Source organism: Tupaia chinensis, unplaced genomic scaffold, assembly GCF_000334495.1.
Source record: "Tupaia chinensis unplaced genomic scaffold, TupChi_1.0 Scaffold000238_1, whole genome shotgun sequence".
NCBI classification, from domain to species: Eukaryota; Metazoa; Chordata; class Mammalia; order Scandentia; family Tupaiidae; genus Tupaia; species Tupaia belangeri.
In genome coordinates this window covers 646892-663941 of record NW_006159716.1, presented here as the reverse complement: position 1 = coordinate 663941, position 17050 = coordinate 646892, and the positions used below count along the sequence as shown (strand labels likewise).

The following is a 17050-nucleotide window of genomic DNA, read 5'->3' as shown; positions in this document are numbered from 1 at the left end:
TGAAAAGTGTCGGTCAAGTGAGGAATGGCGATCAGCTGAAGAGCGTGATGATGGCTTCTTACCATGAAGTCGTTCCTGGGTGCGTGCAGCCAATTTACTAATCTCTGCTACTCCAATATCCAGCCCTATGGTCTTTAGCAAGTCATGAATCTTGGCATATTCTGGATTGGTCTCTTCCAGTGATTCTACCTTTACAGATGGAGCTGAAGAAGGCAGGGAGCTTGTCTTCTGCCTCACAACTTCACTCTGAGAGCCTCCAATAGGCTTTGGTGGGGATTCTGCCTTTAAATCCTCTTCTTCATCCCCATAGAGAAATTTCTCTTCATCTTCAATGTCAGGGAAGCTACGCCGCCTTTTTTCCTGTGTACTGCTAGAATCAGCCAACATACTCAGAATGCGGGAAAAACCACTGCCATCCTGACTAGCTTTCTCATGGGGCAGCAAGAAGTCTGTGTGTCGTTCAGGTCCCTCAGCCTTCAAATCCAATTTCTCCTTTCGGCATGGAAAACTTCCAAATTTTTCTCTGAGAGGACTGTTATCTTTGGGCATCCCAGAGAGGGGGCCCCACTGGTAGAGGTTGCCCTGAGGTTCCTTCAAGGCAGTGTCTACCATAGTTCCTTTGTTTTCAATCTGTGAGGCAAAAGCAGCAATAGCACCACTTAGTGGAAGAGATGTGTGTCCAGAGTAGAGAGGGTGATCCTGTTTAGAACTGGTACTGCTAGAAAAACTCTCAAGCTGCAAACACAAACACAACTGATTTAGTCCCTAGGCAGAATCTCAGAACACTAGTAATTGAGATAGATACTTAAATATATTTTCTTCCTGAATTAATGGGGAAGATTTAAGTATGGATAAAAGGGAAGAGGTATCCTTAGCCAGGTTCAAAATATCGTTACAGATGTCTCTGATGCAGTGAGGAAAAACAGGAAATGAGACATGATATCCATAACTTTGCCCATTGTTACAGTCTTAACCAAAAAAAAATTAATTCAGAAGTTTTAGAGACCCCTTTTATTTGCAATGTACCCATGCCCTGCTCTGTCCACCCCACTCCCCAAAAAAAGAAAACATGTAAAATGAAGCTGCTTTGGCTGAAGTGGGGATAAGACATTCTGGAACCCTAAGTGATCAGCCTCCCCTTGCTTCTCTACATGTCCTTAGGCACTTCTTCAGAAGCTTTTATTAATCGTTTATGAGAGACAGCTAAAAACTAGTGGTCTTGCTTGACCATAATTCCATAGGAAAGGAAAAACTATCAAGGGCCCAGCATGGTGAGGTGACTATCTTAAAATCACATAAGGTGGAGACTAACAGATGGTATAATGGTTAAATCACTGGACTCCCACATAGTCAACCTCAGTTCAAGCGCCAAACCCAGCAGCTTAAAACTCATGCTGGGCGTGTGTGTGTGTGCATGCCCAAAAATCTAAGAGGAGAATGTAGGAGAAGGGATTGCCATGTGGCCACCCCTACCCCCGAGGGTGATTTATCACTTTCTATCTGTCTGTCTCTCTAGTAAGTGCACACACCCTATAGCAAAAAATCTCTCAAAACAAACAAAAAAACAACAACAACAAAAAAAAAAACACACACATATAAGGTGGATCCAAAATAGGAATCACTTCATTCCTGGTCTAGTGTCCTACAGCTTATTTTTTGCCTCCTCTCTAAAGATAGATAAGGAAAATCAAATCTGCCTCCTCCCCTTGCCCTTGAAGCTTCGTATCAAAAAAAAACAAAAACAAAAACAAAACAACAAAAACCCATGTTCAAAGATTCCAACAGGGCTATCCAATTTAAGGAACAAACTTACAGTAGGTCTTCTCCAAAATGTATTTAGAAAACCTAATACATGGAAATAGAAACCCTCTACTATGAGGGCTATATATTATAAAATATACTATGAGACCTACAGTTTGGTTTGGAGAGTCCTAGAAGGTATAATAATACTGGCCCAAAGATATCATTAGGGACACAATCCCCAGGAAAGTAACCAGGCTTTACGGTATTAGGATTAGCAAGACACCCTTCAAAAAATGCAGCAGAGACCTGCACGGAGGGCTCCATGTCCACCTCAATCCGCTTCTTCAGAATGGACTTCTTGGGCATCACAGATACTTCGTCAGGCCGATGCAAAGAATATCCTGGTTCTGATGCTGTTAGGACACCTGACAATCCATGTATAGAACAGCTACTGCTGCCACTATCAACTCCCACCAGCTCCTGACTCAAGCTTCTATTTCGTTCCTCTTCTTCCTCTCGCTTTCGCCTGGCAAGGTCCAATTCTCGAAACTCAGGGTCTAGAAACCTAGGGCTTGGGCTTCGTCTACGTTGTCGATAGTTGCGAGTACCTGATGTAAAACTTGGGTGATCCCCTCCCGTGCTGTGTATCTTTTCTGTGTCATCATAACGGGGCCTTTTGGCCTCCCGGCTCCTTTCCTCAGATCGTATAGAGTAGGAACCTTTGAGTTTATCTCTATTCCGTTCTGATCCCCGCAACAGCTCATCATGACAGCTGATATGAGTACTATAATCAGACCGATGCAGGAAAGTTTCTCTTGGTTGGTAGTCCTCATCAAGTTGTCCCAAGAAGGGACTAAGAGGCCCCTCCTCCCGAGAAATATATCGCTCAAGACCCCGAGAACATTGGGAGCTTCGAGTGAAGACAGAATCATCAGTCAGGTCATCCCTGAGGAAAGAGACAAGCACCAGTGAATATAATGGAAAGAGCAAGGCTAGACAAGACTAAGAGACAGACAACTGGCAAGGGGGCTACAGAAGGCTTAGGGCTGGGCCAGCAGGTGGCATGGTGATTGAGGGCGCTGGATTCCCACATGGCCGACTGTGGTTTGAGTCCTGGACCTGGCAGCTTGCTTTCTCCCTTTCCCTTTCTCCCTCCCTCTGGTCAAATTCTTTTTTTAAAAATTAATAATAAGAGTAACAAAATTAAATAAATAATTCTTTAAAAAGAAAAAAAAAGGCGGCTTAGGGCAAAAGATAGTAATCATTAAAAAAAAACAGATCTATGTATAATACATAAAACATTTCCTGTTCCTTTCCCAGGGGCACAAGCTGCTTCAGCCTCTAACCAAAGGAAGATCTTATCAATATATTGGATTGTCAGAAAAAGTCATGATGCATTTTTGCATAGAAAATAGGAAAAAAATCATGACTTTTCTGAAAACTCACTACTTAGAGCTCTTAGGCTAATTTCTTTTTTATTGCCAATGGATATGTATGCTCACAAGAGAAAGATGGCAGGTGGGAGAGAGAAAGTACCCCTAGTGGGGTACGGTCATGCCACAATCCCTTTTCCTCCATTTCTCGACCCTGTCAGGATTTTGGGCAAACTTACACACACATACAACATGTCCCTTAAATTATTAGGGCCTGGACTTGAATCATGGTCATCCGAGTGGGATTCAGCTTTCTATGCACAGCACTTAACTGCCTTGCTTCATGAAGCTGGCCCACACTAATTTCTTTGATTAGACTTTGGAGATGTAAAGTATCATGCTAGGGTTTGGGAGGTGTGAAAATACAACCAACAGATTACAAAGACACTGGTTACACAACCCATGCTAGCTAAATTCTGGCTTTTGCTACTGAAAGTGTAATCTGGACCATTAGAATCAGCAATTCTTCTTAGAAATATAGATTCTTAGACTCTATCCAGGTCTACTAAATCAGAATCTTTAGATTTTAACAAATTAATTTTGTTAAACAGAATTTAACAAAGTCTCTAGGTGATTTGGATACATTTTAAAATTTGAGAAAGTCCAGCAGGTGATGTGGTGATCAAGGTGCTGGATTCCCACATGGCCAACTATGGTTCAAGTGCCTGATCCAGTGGCCTGAAACTTATGCTGGGCATGTGTGTGTGCATGCCCAAAATCCTGAAAGAAGAATGGAGGAGAAGGGATTGCAGTATGGCCATTCCCCTCCCAGGGGGTAATTTCTCACTTTCCCCTCTCTCTTTCTCTGGTGAGTGCATAAACCTTGTGGCAAAAACCTAAAAGGGAAGGAAGGAAGGAAGGAAGGAAGGAAGGAAGGAAGGAAGGAAAGAAGAAAGATAGTTTGAGAAACACCAGTCCAGATCAGTAACAATAGTTTTTTTGTGTGTTTTGTTTTGTTTTGTTTTTAAGAGGTTTTTGCTATCGAGCGCTGTGTGCTCACCAGAAACACAGAGACAGACATAGACACAGAAAGAGAGAAATCATCCCCCAGGGGGGATGGCCACACAGCAATCCCTCTCCTCCATTCTCCCATTGAGACCCTGGGCACGCACACACATATGCCTGGTGTGAGTTCAAGCCACCAGGTCCGGACTTGAACCGCAGCCGACCACATGGGAGTCCAGCAACACAGCCATTAAGCTAACTGCTGGTCCCGTTGTTTGTGTGTGTGTGTATTATTTTTTTCCTTTTTGGAGAGGTTTTTGCTATAGGGCACGTGCGCTCACCACACAGACAGAGAGAGACAGAGAAACAGAAAGCAAGAAATCACCCCCCCCAGGGGGGATGGCCACGCCGCAATCCCTTCTCCTCCATTCTCCTCTTGGGATCTTGGGCACGTATGTACACATGCCTGGCGTGAGTTTAAGCCACCGGGTCCGGACCTCGAACCACAGTCAACTATGTGGGAGTCCAGTGACATAGCCATTATGCTAACTGCTGGCCCTGTTTGTGTGTTTTTAAAGATCCTCACCATGCTGTGCTCCTCCTACCTTAGCCACTGGAGTAGAAAGGACTATAGACCCATGCTGCAGTGTCTGTTTTGGGGATGACCCAGAAATCAAAACCCACGTTGCCTCAGTTCCTCAGCAGCTGCATCTACAGCTGGGCATGATCAATGGTTTTTAAACTGTGTTCCCCAGAGATACTAGAGTGATAAGAAGCTGCTTACAGGAAGAGGGTGCCTGGAAAGCAGGGTTCTGGGCCTTTTATCCCACTTAAATCCTACTAGCCCTCAACTTTCTATATTAAAGTTCTGTATAATATTTCATCTTGGGGAAAAAAAAAAAAAAAAGAGAAGAGTTTCACTGTGGGCAAAAAGTATTTTAACTATTGACCTATCTAATTAGCATGATACTCTCATGAGTCCAGAAGGCTTTCCAATGCTCTGTCTTGCTGGCTAGCACATTAAAAACCACAAAATTCCCTCAAGCCTGTTCTCTACCCTCTTTTTTGCCTTGTTTGGATATCCTCTGCTAATCCTGGGCATAGAAAAGAGTGATAATTTGGCTCATTATGTGTTTTATTTCACATAAATACAAAGGTCTTGAACATGTGAGGCATGAAGGTAAAAATACAGGATATGACATCTCTCTTTTCAGCTCAGAGCTCTACACCACACTCAACAATCCTAACCTTTTTTGATATTATAGCCACAGAACTTCTCTTTGAAAAAGAGAAAAAAATTTAATCAGTTAGAAATGAAGATCCTCTACCACTTCAATCATGTAACTTTTAAGTAATCTGAATATAAAATTCAAGTTCTTACCTATCATTAACACTCTAGAGTGAGGATGGTAATTGCTGATGTCTTCTATAGTTTCTAGTAGCTACTTTTGTTTTTATGAGTTTCTAGAAATTACTTTTTTGTTTTTTAAAAGTTGCTTTACTCTCTCTGGGACTCTGTTAGCAAAATATCAAAAAGTAGCCTTTCGTTATTCATCAGCCTTACCTTTGTTAAAAATTGGAGACCTGGGCAAAAACCATAAATAGGTTTACGAAAGGCTATACAGGATAAAGTTTACCTTCTTCTATACCAAAAAAAAAAAAGCCTTTTATGGGAATTCAGGTTCCCAACCTCTTTCTAAGAATGTGCAGAATTTTAGGTCATAGTGTATAGTAATATGAAATAGGAAGGAACAGAAATTAACCAAGGATGCTCTCTGAAATCAAACATAACTGGAGTAAAACATTTACTCTGTAGGTATTTCAGCCATAAACACACCTAACTCACCTATTCTCTTTCTTTCTTTTCTTTTCTTTTTTTTTTTTTTTTTGAGAGATTTTTGCTATATGGCACATGTGCTTGCCAGAGTCAGAAAACAAAAAATCACCCCCCCCAACCCAGGGGGATATAGTCACACCACAATCCTTTCTCCTCCAGTCTCATCTTGGGATCTTGAACATGTATGTACATGTGCCCAGTGTAAATTTTAAGCAGCTGGATTCAGGATTCAAACCGCAGGCAACTACATGGGAGTTCAGCAATATAACCATTATGCCACCTGCTGGTCCCAAACACACCTATTTTTTCTTTCCTTTTTTTAAAGAATTATTTTATCTTCCTTCCTTCCTTCCTTCCTTCTTTCCTTCTTCCCTCCCTCCCTCCCTCTCTCCCTCCCTTCCTTTTAATTTGACCAGAGTAAAGGACAGAGTAAAGCAAGCAAGTGAGCAAGAGAAAGAGAAAAAACAAGCCACCAGGTCTGGAACTCAAACTGCAGTTGGCCATGGGGGAGTCCAGTGCCCTTAACCGCCACACCACATGCCAGCCACTTACACCTATTTTCAAGGGGAAAGCTCAGGAGTTGAATTACTCCATTGTTATAAAAGAATCTTTCATATAAAATGTCTCTGATTGTGTTAGTATAGTGTAGGCTCTACTGTTAATGGCAAGTTCATCCACACTCTCATGTTTGGCATCTCACTAGAACTATTATATGTTATTACTAAATGGCATACTAGCCCAATATCTAATCTACTACAAAACAACAAGAAGCTAGAAATGAGATGGCTCTAAGAAAACCTCAGTCAAGACTTGGAATTCACAGCAAAAAGAGGTACAGAACGATGAAAGAAGGCATAAAAAAGTTTAGTTTAAAAAAAAAATCTATCATGCAAATACAGGCAGAAATCAGGTTGTTTATTAGCTCATGCATTCCTTCCCTAGGACCTCCTAAGAATAAAAGAGAGAACTGACTGGCTATGGTAAGCATGAGCCATAAAAAATGTCCCATCTCCTGTAGCCTAGTGTGTTCAGTGATGGATACTCTCTAAAACCCTTGGTTAGGTCCAACCATTCCCTAAAATAAGGTTTATTTATTTTAAAAATTAATTGTTGGGTGTAGGTGATGGGTGCACGAAGGTTCACTGTACTAGTCTCTGTACTTGGTGTTTACAAAATTTCATTAAACAAGTTTTAAAATATATATAACATGTATCCAAATAAAAGCATGCATACTCATGTTCACAGTGACATTATTCATGGGACCAGCAGATGGTGTAATGGTTATATTGCTGGATTCCCATGTGGTCGATCATGGTTCAAGTTCTGGATCTGGCAACTTAAAACTCACACCAGGTGCATGTGCATGTGTGCCCAAGATCTCAAGAAAAAAAACTGAGGTCATCCCCTCTGAGGAATGATTTTTCGCTTTCTGTCTCTCTGCTGAGTGCATGTGCCCCACAGCAAAAATCTCTCTTAGAAAAAAATCAGGGGCATTATTCATAATAGATGAAATGTGAAAACCTAAATATCATCCATCCACTCACCACTGATACATAAATAAACAAAATGTGGTGCATCTAATTCAATGAAATATTATCAGCAGTAAAAAGGAACATCAAAACATGGATAAACCTTGGATCCAGCACATGGCACAGTGGTTAAGGCACTACAAGATTACCACAAGGTCAACAGCAGTTTGAGTCCTGGACCTGGCAGTTTGAAAACAGCTCCAGGTATATGTGCCTGCATGTCCAAAATCCCAAGGGGAGAAGGGAGGAGAAGGGACTATGACATGACCAACCCCACTGGGGGGGTGATTTCTCACTTCCCCTCTGTCTCTCACTCTGACAAGCACATGTGTCCTATGGCAAAACAAAAACAAACATGGATAAACCTTTAAAATGTATTAAGTGAATGAAGTCAGTCACAAAGGGCCATATTATATGAGTCCAGCAGGTGGCACGGTGGTTAAGATGCTAGACTCAAAATGGCCAACCATAGTTCAAGTCTTAGATCTGGCTGCTTCTTTCTTTCTCTTTCTCTCTTTGTCTCTCTCTGGTGAGTGCACATAAACTATAGCAAATTAAATCATAATAATAATTTTTAAAATTAAATAATTATCTTTAAAAAAAGGAAATTGGGGGCACAAGCAAGTGGCATAGTGGTTAAGGCAACTGGACTCTCACATGGTTGACAACAATTTTAGTCCTGGACCTAGTGGTTTGCTTTCTCAATTTTTTCTCCTCTTTCTCTCTTTCTCTCTCTCTCTTGCTCGCTCACTCTCTCGCTCTCTCTCTCTCTCCCCCTGACTCTCTCTGATGAGCACATGTGCCCTATGGCAAACTTCAAAAATAATAAGTCATTTTTTTAAAAAAAAAAAACAATGTTTATTTGAGGCATACACACACAACAAAGTTTATACAAAGGGGAAGTGACATCCTAGGCTAACCAGAGGAACTACTGAAGTTACCTCAAAACCTCAGTAAGGCAGGAAGAGGATCATAGCCTGTACCACCTACCCAGACTGCCTACTCAATCATCTCCCAAAATAGAAGCAGACTGAAGGACAAGGGCTGTTGTCTCAATTAAATGATAACAGGCGCACATTTTGAATCTCACACCTTCAGAAGTTATATGAGAGAAGACTATCCTGCCTTGCTTTACTGTATCTCCAGCCACTGGAGCTTTGAAGTAAATATTATAAATGGTAGCACTGGCCCTCTTACTTACTGCTCATCTGCCTTCACTCTGTACACTACTTTAGAGTTTCGGTTTGAAAGAACATTTGTTGCTACTGCTAAACAACTGTGAAGACTCCCAATGATTCAGGCAGAGACCATAAGAGATGGTCTCAATTCTGACAAAGGTGAGAGCTTCCCTGTACTCTCATCCTTATTCTGACTTCCTTTAGGCAAAACAAACAAACAAACAAACAAACAAAAAAACCCACTTAATGGGATTATTTGTTTTCTATACATAGTTGAGTTCCTAATTCCCAAGATCTATATTCAGCCCTGGGTGGTGTGTATTTGCCCTTCCTCAGCTAATAACTGAGCTCAAGCATTTTTTTTTTTTTGAGAGGGAGATTTTTGCTATAGGATGTGTGTTCACTGGAGACACAGAGACAGAGACAGAAAGTGAGAAATCACACACACACACACACACACACACACACACACACACCGGCTATGGCCACACCACAATCCCTTCTCCTCCATTTTCCTCTTTGGATTTTGGGCATGCACACACATGTGCCCAGCATGAGTTTCAAGCTGCCAAGTTTGAGACTCAAACTGCTGTCACTCATGTGGGAGTCCAACACCTTAGCCACTACGCCACCTGCTAGTCCCAGAACTCAACCCTTTCTGAATGTATACTTCAGCCTGGACAAGCTGACTCCCATGCAGTCAACCACAGTTCGAGTCCCAAACCTGGCGGTTTAAAACTCACACCAGGTATATGTGCATGTATGCCCAAGATCCCGAGAGAAGAATAGAGAAGAAGGGACTGTGGTGAGACCACCCCTGCTGAAGGGGATGATTTCTCGCTTTCTGTCTCTGTCTCTCCAGTTCAGCATACACCCTATAGCAAAAAAATCTCTTTTTTAAAAAAAAGAAGGTGGGGACCAGCAGTTAGCGTAATACCTACGTGGTGGACTCCCATGTAGCAGTTCGAGTCCCAGACCCAGTGGCTCAAAACTCATGCAGGAGCGTGTGTGTGTGTGTGCCCAAGATCTTGAGAGGAGAATGAAGGAGAAGGGATTGTGGTGTGGCCATTCCCTCTGGGGGGTGATTTCTCGCTTTCTGTCTCTCTGTTTTTCTGCGCCCTATAGCAAAAACCTCCTGGGGGGAATTAAAAAAAAAAAAAAAAGAGATTTCTCAGGACCAATAGACAGTGTAATGGTTACATGGTTACATCACTAGACTCCCACGTGGCCAACTGCAGTTCAAGTCCCAGAGCTGGCAGCTTGAAATTTGAGCTGATGCATTTGTGTGCATACCCACAATCCTGAGAGAAGAATGAAGGAGAGGGGATTGCAACATGGCCATCCCCTGAGGGAGCAGGGGTGATTTCCCCTTGTCTGTCTCTCCACGCCCCATATAGCAAAACTTTTTTTTTGGAAGAATTATTTAACTTTATTTATTATCATCATATTTTAATTTGACCAGAGAGTGACAGAGAGAGAGGGAAAGCAAGAAACCAAGTTATCAGATTCATGATTTAAACCACAGTCAGCCATGTGGGGGTCCAGCACTTTAACCTCTATTCCACCTGCCAGTCCCTCGAAGATCTTTTTTTTTTTAAAAAAAAAAGGGGGTGGGGAGACTACTCATAGTTCCAGTACTTTAGAATCTATACCATCTCAATTGCTTCTTATTATCATTTTTTAAGAGAGATTTTTGTTGAGAGAGAGAGAGACAGGAAGCAAGAAATCACACCACCCCCCGGGGCAGGGGGGTGATGGCCATGCTGCAATTCCTTCTCGGGATTTTGGGCACACACGCACATGAGCTTGAAGCTGCCAGGTCCAGGACTTGAACCACGGTCAACTACGTGGGAGTCCAGTGATGTAACCATAACACCATTTGCTGGTCCCAAACCAAAATGACTTTTTAAAAAAATTTAAATAATTGCTAGAGGACATATGTGCTTCCCAGAGAAGCTGGGGAGAAAGAAAGCACCCTCCTCAATGGGGTGTGGTCATCCTACAATCCCTTTCCTCCATTTTCCACCCCATCAGGATTTAGAGTATGCATGCACATGCAGCTGGTGTTTTTCAAGATGCTACAGATAGGTTCAAACCATGGTTGGCCAGTTGGATCTGACATCCTACATACAGAGCTTAACCACTGTGCAACAAGGCTGGCCCCAGGATGACATTTTTTTCCCAGGTTTTTGCCATAAAGCACATGTCCTCACCAGAGAGAGACAGAGAAAGGGAAAGTGAGAAATAACCTCTCAGGAGGATGGCCATGCCACAAGCCCTTCTCCTTTATTCTCCTCCTAGGATTTTTGGCAGGGACATACATGCGGCAGCATGATTTTCAAGCCACAGGGTCTGGGACTCAAGCTGCGACCATGTAGGAATTCAGCACCCCAACCACCACACCAACCCCTGCTCCCTCACCCCGAGGATAACATTCATTTTTATTATTATTATTATTTTAAAATTTGCTATAGGGCAAGTGTGCTCATGAGAGATAAAAAGAGAAAGAAAGAAAGAAACTGAGAAAGCAAGCCACTAAGTTGGGGGCTTAACTGTATTCAGTCATGTGGGAATCCAGTGCCTTAACCACCACACCACCTGCTGGCCCAAGGGTGACATTTCTTCAGATTTTTTTTTTGGAGAGGTTTTTGCTATAAAGTGCGTACACTCACCAGAAAGACAGAGAAAGACAGAGAGACAGAAAGCGAGAAATCACCCCCAAGGGGGGATGGCCAAGCCGCAATCCCTTCTCCTTCATTCTCTTCTCGGGATCTTGGGCACGCACGCACACATGCCCGGTGTGAGTTTAAGCCGCCCAGTCCAGGACTCGAACCGCGGTCGGCTACATGGGCATCCAGCAACATAGCCATTACACTAACTGCTGGTCCCATTATTCTTAGATTTTTTTTTTTTTTGTCATAGGGCATGTGTGCTTAACAGAGAGACAGAGAAATCACTCTCTAGGGGGATGGTCATGCCACAATCCTTCCTCCTCTGTTTTCCTCTCAGGATTTTGGGCAGGCACACATGCACATGTTCAATTTGAGTTTCAAACTGCCAGGTCTGGGACTCAAACCATAGTCAGCCATGTGGGAATGGAATGCCTTAACCACTATACCACCTGCTGGCCCTAGGATGACTTTTTTTTTCAAGAGAGATTTTTGCTATAGGCCACATGTGCTCACCAGAGAGACAGAGAGAGACAGAAAGTGAGAAATTACCCCCTGCGGGGGGTGACCACACCAAAATCCATTCTCCTCCATTACCCTCTTGGGATCTTGGCCATGCACACATACATGTCCAGCGTAAGTTTCAAGTCACAGGGTCTGAGAGTTGAACCACAGTTGACTAAATGGGAGTCCAGCAACGTAACCATTATGCCACCTGCTGGTCCCCAGGATGACATTTTTAAAGTCATTTCTTCTGATAGAACTGAGTATAGCTCAATCTTCTCTCTTCACTCAGGTCTTTACCAGTGTTACACTTTGTACTATACACATGAACACAGAGAACTTCAGTGTTGGTGCCATCCTTTCAAATACCATTTAGAAAACCAAAACAGGGCCAGCTCTGTGGTGCAACAATGCACCACTCAAGAGAAGCTGAATCCCAGATAGTGACCAACATATGGGACCATGTGAATCAAGTCCCTGTCCCAGCCAGCCCAAAACACACCAAGCAAGAAAGCACATGCCCTTGGGGCCAGCAGGTGAGTGGTACTTGAGAAAGTGAATTCTCACATGGCTGAACTCAATTCGAGTCCCAGACCTGGCAGCTTGCTTTCTCATTTTCTCTCTCTGATGATCATACATGCCCTATAGCAAATTAAAATATAATAATAGTAATAATAATCATATTAAATAAATAAATAATACTTTAAAAAAAAGAACACAAGTATCTAAGATCTGACAGGCTTAAGGACTGAAGAGATTCTTAGCAGGACCAGGTACTTCTCTCTCATTCACTGTCACAAGCCGATGCAGGAGCTCTACCACGAATACAGCAAAAAAAGATAAAGAAAAAAAGTTCGCAACATTTCTGCCTTCAAGTTATTAGTATAAAGTGCTCTGCTTTGGCTGAAGCCTACCTGTCCAGGTCCTCTAGGTTATCCACTGGTGATCCCAGCCGATCACTAAGCCGTTGCCGTTCTGGTGTGCTGACACAAAAGTGGTCATTGCCAACTGTGATCCTTAAGCTCTGTTCCAAAGAAGAGTCAGAACGCAGACCAGGAGAATGCCTCTATGAAAGTAAAAGACAATACAGTAGTCAGTAGGTTCAAGACATCCCCACATCCAAAACTGTCTCCTTACGTGCAAAGCTATGGTCTGACAAGGTGAGAAATGACTACCACAGGCTATTACTCTCAAACACACACACACACACACACACACCTTTTAAAAATAATTATTTTCTTAGAGATAAAAGTCCACACCTCCAACTCCCTGATGACCTCTCAATCTTACTGGGTATTGAACAAAGAAGTGAATGAAGTCCCTGCTTTCAGAACCTATACATTTTTAGTGATGGACACAAACCAAAAATATGTCTTTTATATATATATATTTTTTTTTTGTGAAAGGAAAAGGTTTTTTTTTTTTGAGAGGTTTTCCTTATAGGATGCGTGCGCTTGCCAGACAGACAGAGAGAGACATAGAGACAGAAAGTGAGAAATCACCCCCCAGAGGGGATGGTCACACCGCAATCCCTTCTCCTCCATTCTCCTCTCGGGATCTTGGGCATGCACGCACACACGCCCGGTGTGAGTTTTAAGCCACCGGGTCCGGGACATGAACCGCGGTCGACTACGTGGGAGTCCAGCGACATAGCCATTATGCTAACTTCTGGTTCCCGGAAAAGGTAGTTTTTTAAAGTAAAAGCAAAAGTACACTCCCGAGAGGTAGGAATGGGCCTGAGCAGACAAAGAGTGGCTCAAAAGGCTGAAAATAGTTTTCCAAGTACTATTGGGTAGCAGTAAGTATTATAAAGTCATTAAAACATGATACCAGGTTGATTCTAGGGCACAATGGGTACATGTGCCACTGGTGGTACTTGAGAAAGTGCTCAACTGCTCAAGTAGTAGGCTCCCACGTGACAACCACAGTTCAAATCCGCAGCCTGAATCCCTAGCGTGGTCACCCTGAAACATACCAGGTACATGCTCCAGTGCCCAAGATCTTACAGGCTAGAGGGATTGTGGTGTGACTGGATCCTGTGGAAGGTGCTCAATTGTCTTTCCCTCACAGGTACATGCATACATTCTTTGTATATTAAAAAAAAAAATCATGATACCCAAAAAAGACTAGGGAAAAGGAAGAGTTACTTCTGACAGGTTAGAGAAAGTTTTTCAATAGTGATATATCATTTAACCTGAGGCCTGAATGATGAGATAGCAACCTTGCAAAGAATAGGTAAATGAATTTATCAGGCAAAGGAAAGAACCAATTCAATAATGAGCTTGGGATGTATGGAGTAACAGAAACAAGGCCAGTTTGGCTACAGCAAAGTGACAGAAAAGGAGAAGATAGGCAGAAGCCGAAGCTATAGTTAGGAAATCTGGATTTTAGTCTTAGTACAAGAGCTATAGGATGGTTATAAGTGTGATGTGAACTGTTCTGCCTCTAGATGCTTACACTGCCTATACCTTCATTTCCTTCAGGTCATTATTCAAGTTACCTTCTCAGAAAGCCCTCTCTGGCTACCCATGAAAAATTTTAACTTCCTTCTCTGCTTTAGTTTAACACTTAATTACATTTAACATGACATAGTATTTCTAACTTCATCTTATTTATTATCCAACTCTTTCACTAGAATACAAACTCTATGATGACAGGAGATTTGTTTTTAATCATTTTATTTAACTTATTTATTTATTCATTTTTTAATTTCAATTTGACCAGAGAGGGACAGAGAGAGAGAGAAAATGAGAAAGCAAGCCACCACGTCCAAGACTCAAACCATGGTCAGTCATGTGGGAGTCCAACACCTTTAACCACCACGCCACCTGCTGGCCCTGATGACAGGAGATTTTGTCTGTTTTACTCATCATTTTATCTCCAGGGATCAGAACAAGGCCCAATACATGGTATATATTCAATAAATATTTGTCAAATGTATAAAATCAAGATTTTAAAGTGTTTTTTTTTTTCTTGGGGGGGGGAGGGCTAGCTCCATAGCACAGTGGGTAAGCACTGTGCATTGGGAGCCAGATCCCACATGGCTGATCACAGTGACTCCTGAACAGGGCAGCTTAGAAAATATGCTCGTCGACGGAAACCAGCAGTTAGCGTAATGGCTATGTCGCTGGACTCCCATGTAGTTGACCTCAGTTCACATCCCGGACCCAGTGGCTTAAAACTCACGCAGGGCGCGCGTGCATGCCCAAGATCCTGAGAGGAGAATGGAGGAGAAAGGGACTGCGGCATGACCATCTCCCCTGGGGGGTGATTTCTTGCTTTCTGTCTCTATGTTTCTCTCTGTCTGTCTGGTGAGCACACGTGCCCTATAGCGAAAACCTCTCAAAAAAAAAAGAAAGAAAATATGCTCGTCACATGTCACATGTGCATGGGTGCCCAAAACCCTGAAGGGAAGGAGAAACAGAGGAAACATGATTGTGGCATGGCCACATCCCATTGTGCATGAGGAGGTCTCTTCTCTCCCTCTCCCTAGCAAGTGAATCCACCTTCTAACAAAACGAAAGTAGTTTTGATTGGTGTGTGCAGAATAAACTGAAGGGTACAAGATGGCTATGTTGCTCAACTCCCACATAGTTGACCGTGGTTCGCGTCCTGGACCCAGTGGCTTAAACTCACGCCGGGTGCGTGTGTGCCCAAGATCCCAAGAGGAGAATGGAAGAGAAGGGATTGCGGTGTGGCCATCCCCCCTGGGGGTGATTTCTCGCTTTCTGTCTCTCTGTCTCTCTCTGTCTGGCGAGCGCACGCATCCTATAGCAAAAACCTCTCAAAAAATAAAAAAGAATGGCGCACAAAGGTCCCAAATGCAGTAACTCAGACAAGACGTAACAGGCCTTAGACCAAAGTGATGGAGGAAGAGGACTTTTTGGGAGATGTATTTTGTAGGTACAGCTTATCTGTTAGAGAGATGACGTTAACCTGACAGATAAGATGTGTGGGGAAGGTTAATGATTACTGTTTCTGACCGGAGCAATGGATGCCATTTACTGATACCAAAGATTTGAGAAAATAAATTGTGCCTTAGAGAGAAGTTGTGGAAACAAGCACTCTGTTCTTGCTTCCTCTGGACACTGCTCAGTTTTGAAAATCTTAACATAGTGACAAACAATTCATGTGTAACCAGAGTACCCAGAGTACTTGGATACATGTTAGAGAACCACTCAAGAAAACAGAAACTTTGTCAATGGGTTTAAAAAAAAAAAAAAAAAAAGAACCAAAAATAAAATAAATTCCAAAACATCAGACCCTGCCCAGAAGTTCTAGGTAGAGTGGTGGTTTTGGTAAGAAATTAGAACTATGTCTACACTATATTAAAAAAAAAAAAAAACTAAATGTCTTAACCTCATGTTTTATTCCTCTGGCAGTGAAAGAAACATAACGGTTAGTGGGCTTTGGCAATCACGCAGATAGGTCAATCACAGCTCTACCACTTCCTGGCTGTGTCACCTTAGTCGAATTACTTAAACTTCTCTGGGTTCGCTCCTCAGCTAATACTATAGATAAGGAATGAAGAAACTTCCTCACCTTAAAGGACCGTGATGGTTTAAAAGAATATATAAAAGACTAAGCATAATTCCTGCTTATAACTCATCAAGTGGTAGTAGCTACTACAACGACTGGTTGGTTGCGTACAAATCATTCCGGAGAAGCAGCTCCAATTTAGATAAACAGTTGACACTCTGGGCCGCAGGTCTGGTAGGGTTCAAGCTTCCCCAACCCGCCACAAAGACCGACGTTTCGGTTTCTAAGATTGGGGAGGGGGGGGCAACTTAGGTGTAAGGGGATAAAAAACCACGAAACCGCGAGGAAATGCCATCTCTCTTAAAGTCAGTGTGGGGCGCCCGGCATGGACCAAATGCCCCTTGCCCTGGGAAACTTCACACCTCGCCCTCAGTGAGGGCAGCCTTTCCTGCCAAACCGAGCACTCCCTCCCGACCAGGCGCCCGTGCCGTCCGGAGTCCGTTATTGTGTAAACGAAGCTCCCGGGGCTGGCCAGGAGCCCGCAGGCTCCGGCGTCGCGGACGGAGGTGGACAGGCTTCGGTTTTAGGACCCCGGCCTGGAGGCCGCGGGGCGCCCTCTGGACGGGGGTTCCTGGCCGCGGGAACTCCGGGCGAGGGGCTGCGGGTACAGGGAGTCCGGGACGAGGAGTGGGATTACCCGGCTGCCGCTGGCGGCTGGGTGGGCTCCGCGGCC

General features: G+C 43.2%; 1 protein-coding gene across 1 annotated transcript in view; it reads right to left on the bottom strand.

Annotated features, from left to right (window-relative positions):
- ZNF318 (zinc finger protein 318) overlaps positions 1 to 17027 on the bottom strand; it is a gene marked incomplete at its 5' end in the record, with an annotated part of 40704 nt that extends 23677 nt beyond the window's left edge. Inside the window, 4 exon segments of the mRNA XM_027771894.1 lie at positions 1 to 735; positions 2050 to 2689; positions 12753 to 12904; positions 17015 to 17027. Of these exon segments, the coding sequence (XP_027627695.1) occupies positions 1 to 735; positions 2050 to 2689; positions 12753 to 12904; positions 17015 to 17027 (1540 nt within the window).
- Between the last annotated feature and the right edge of the window lie 23 nt (positions 17028 to 17050).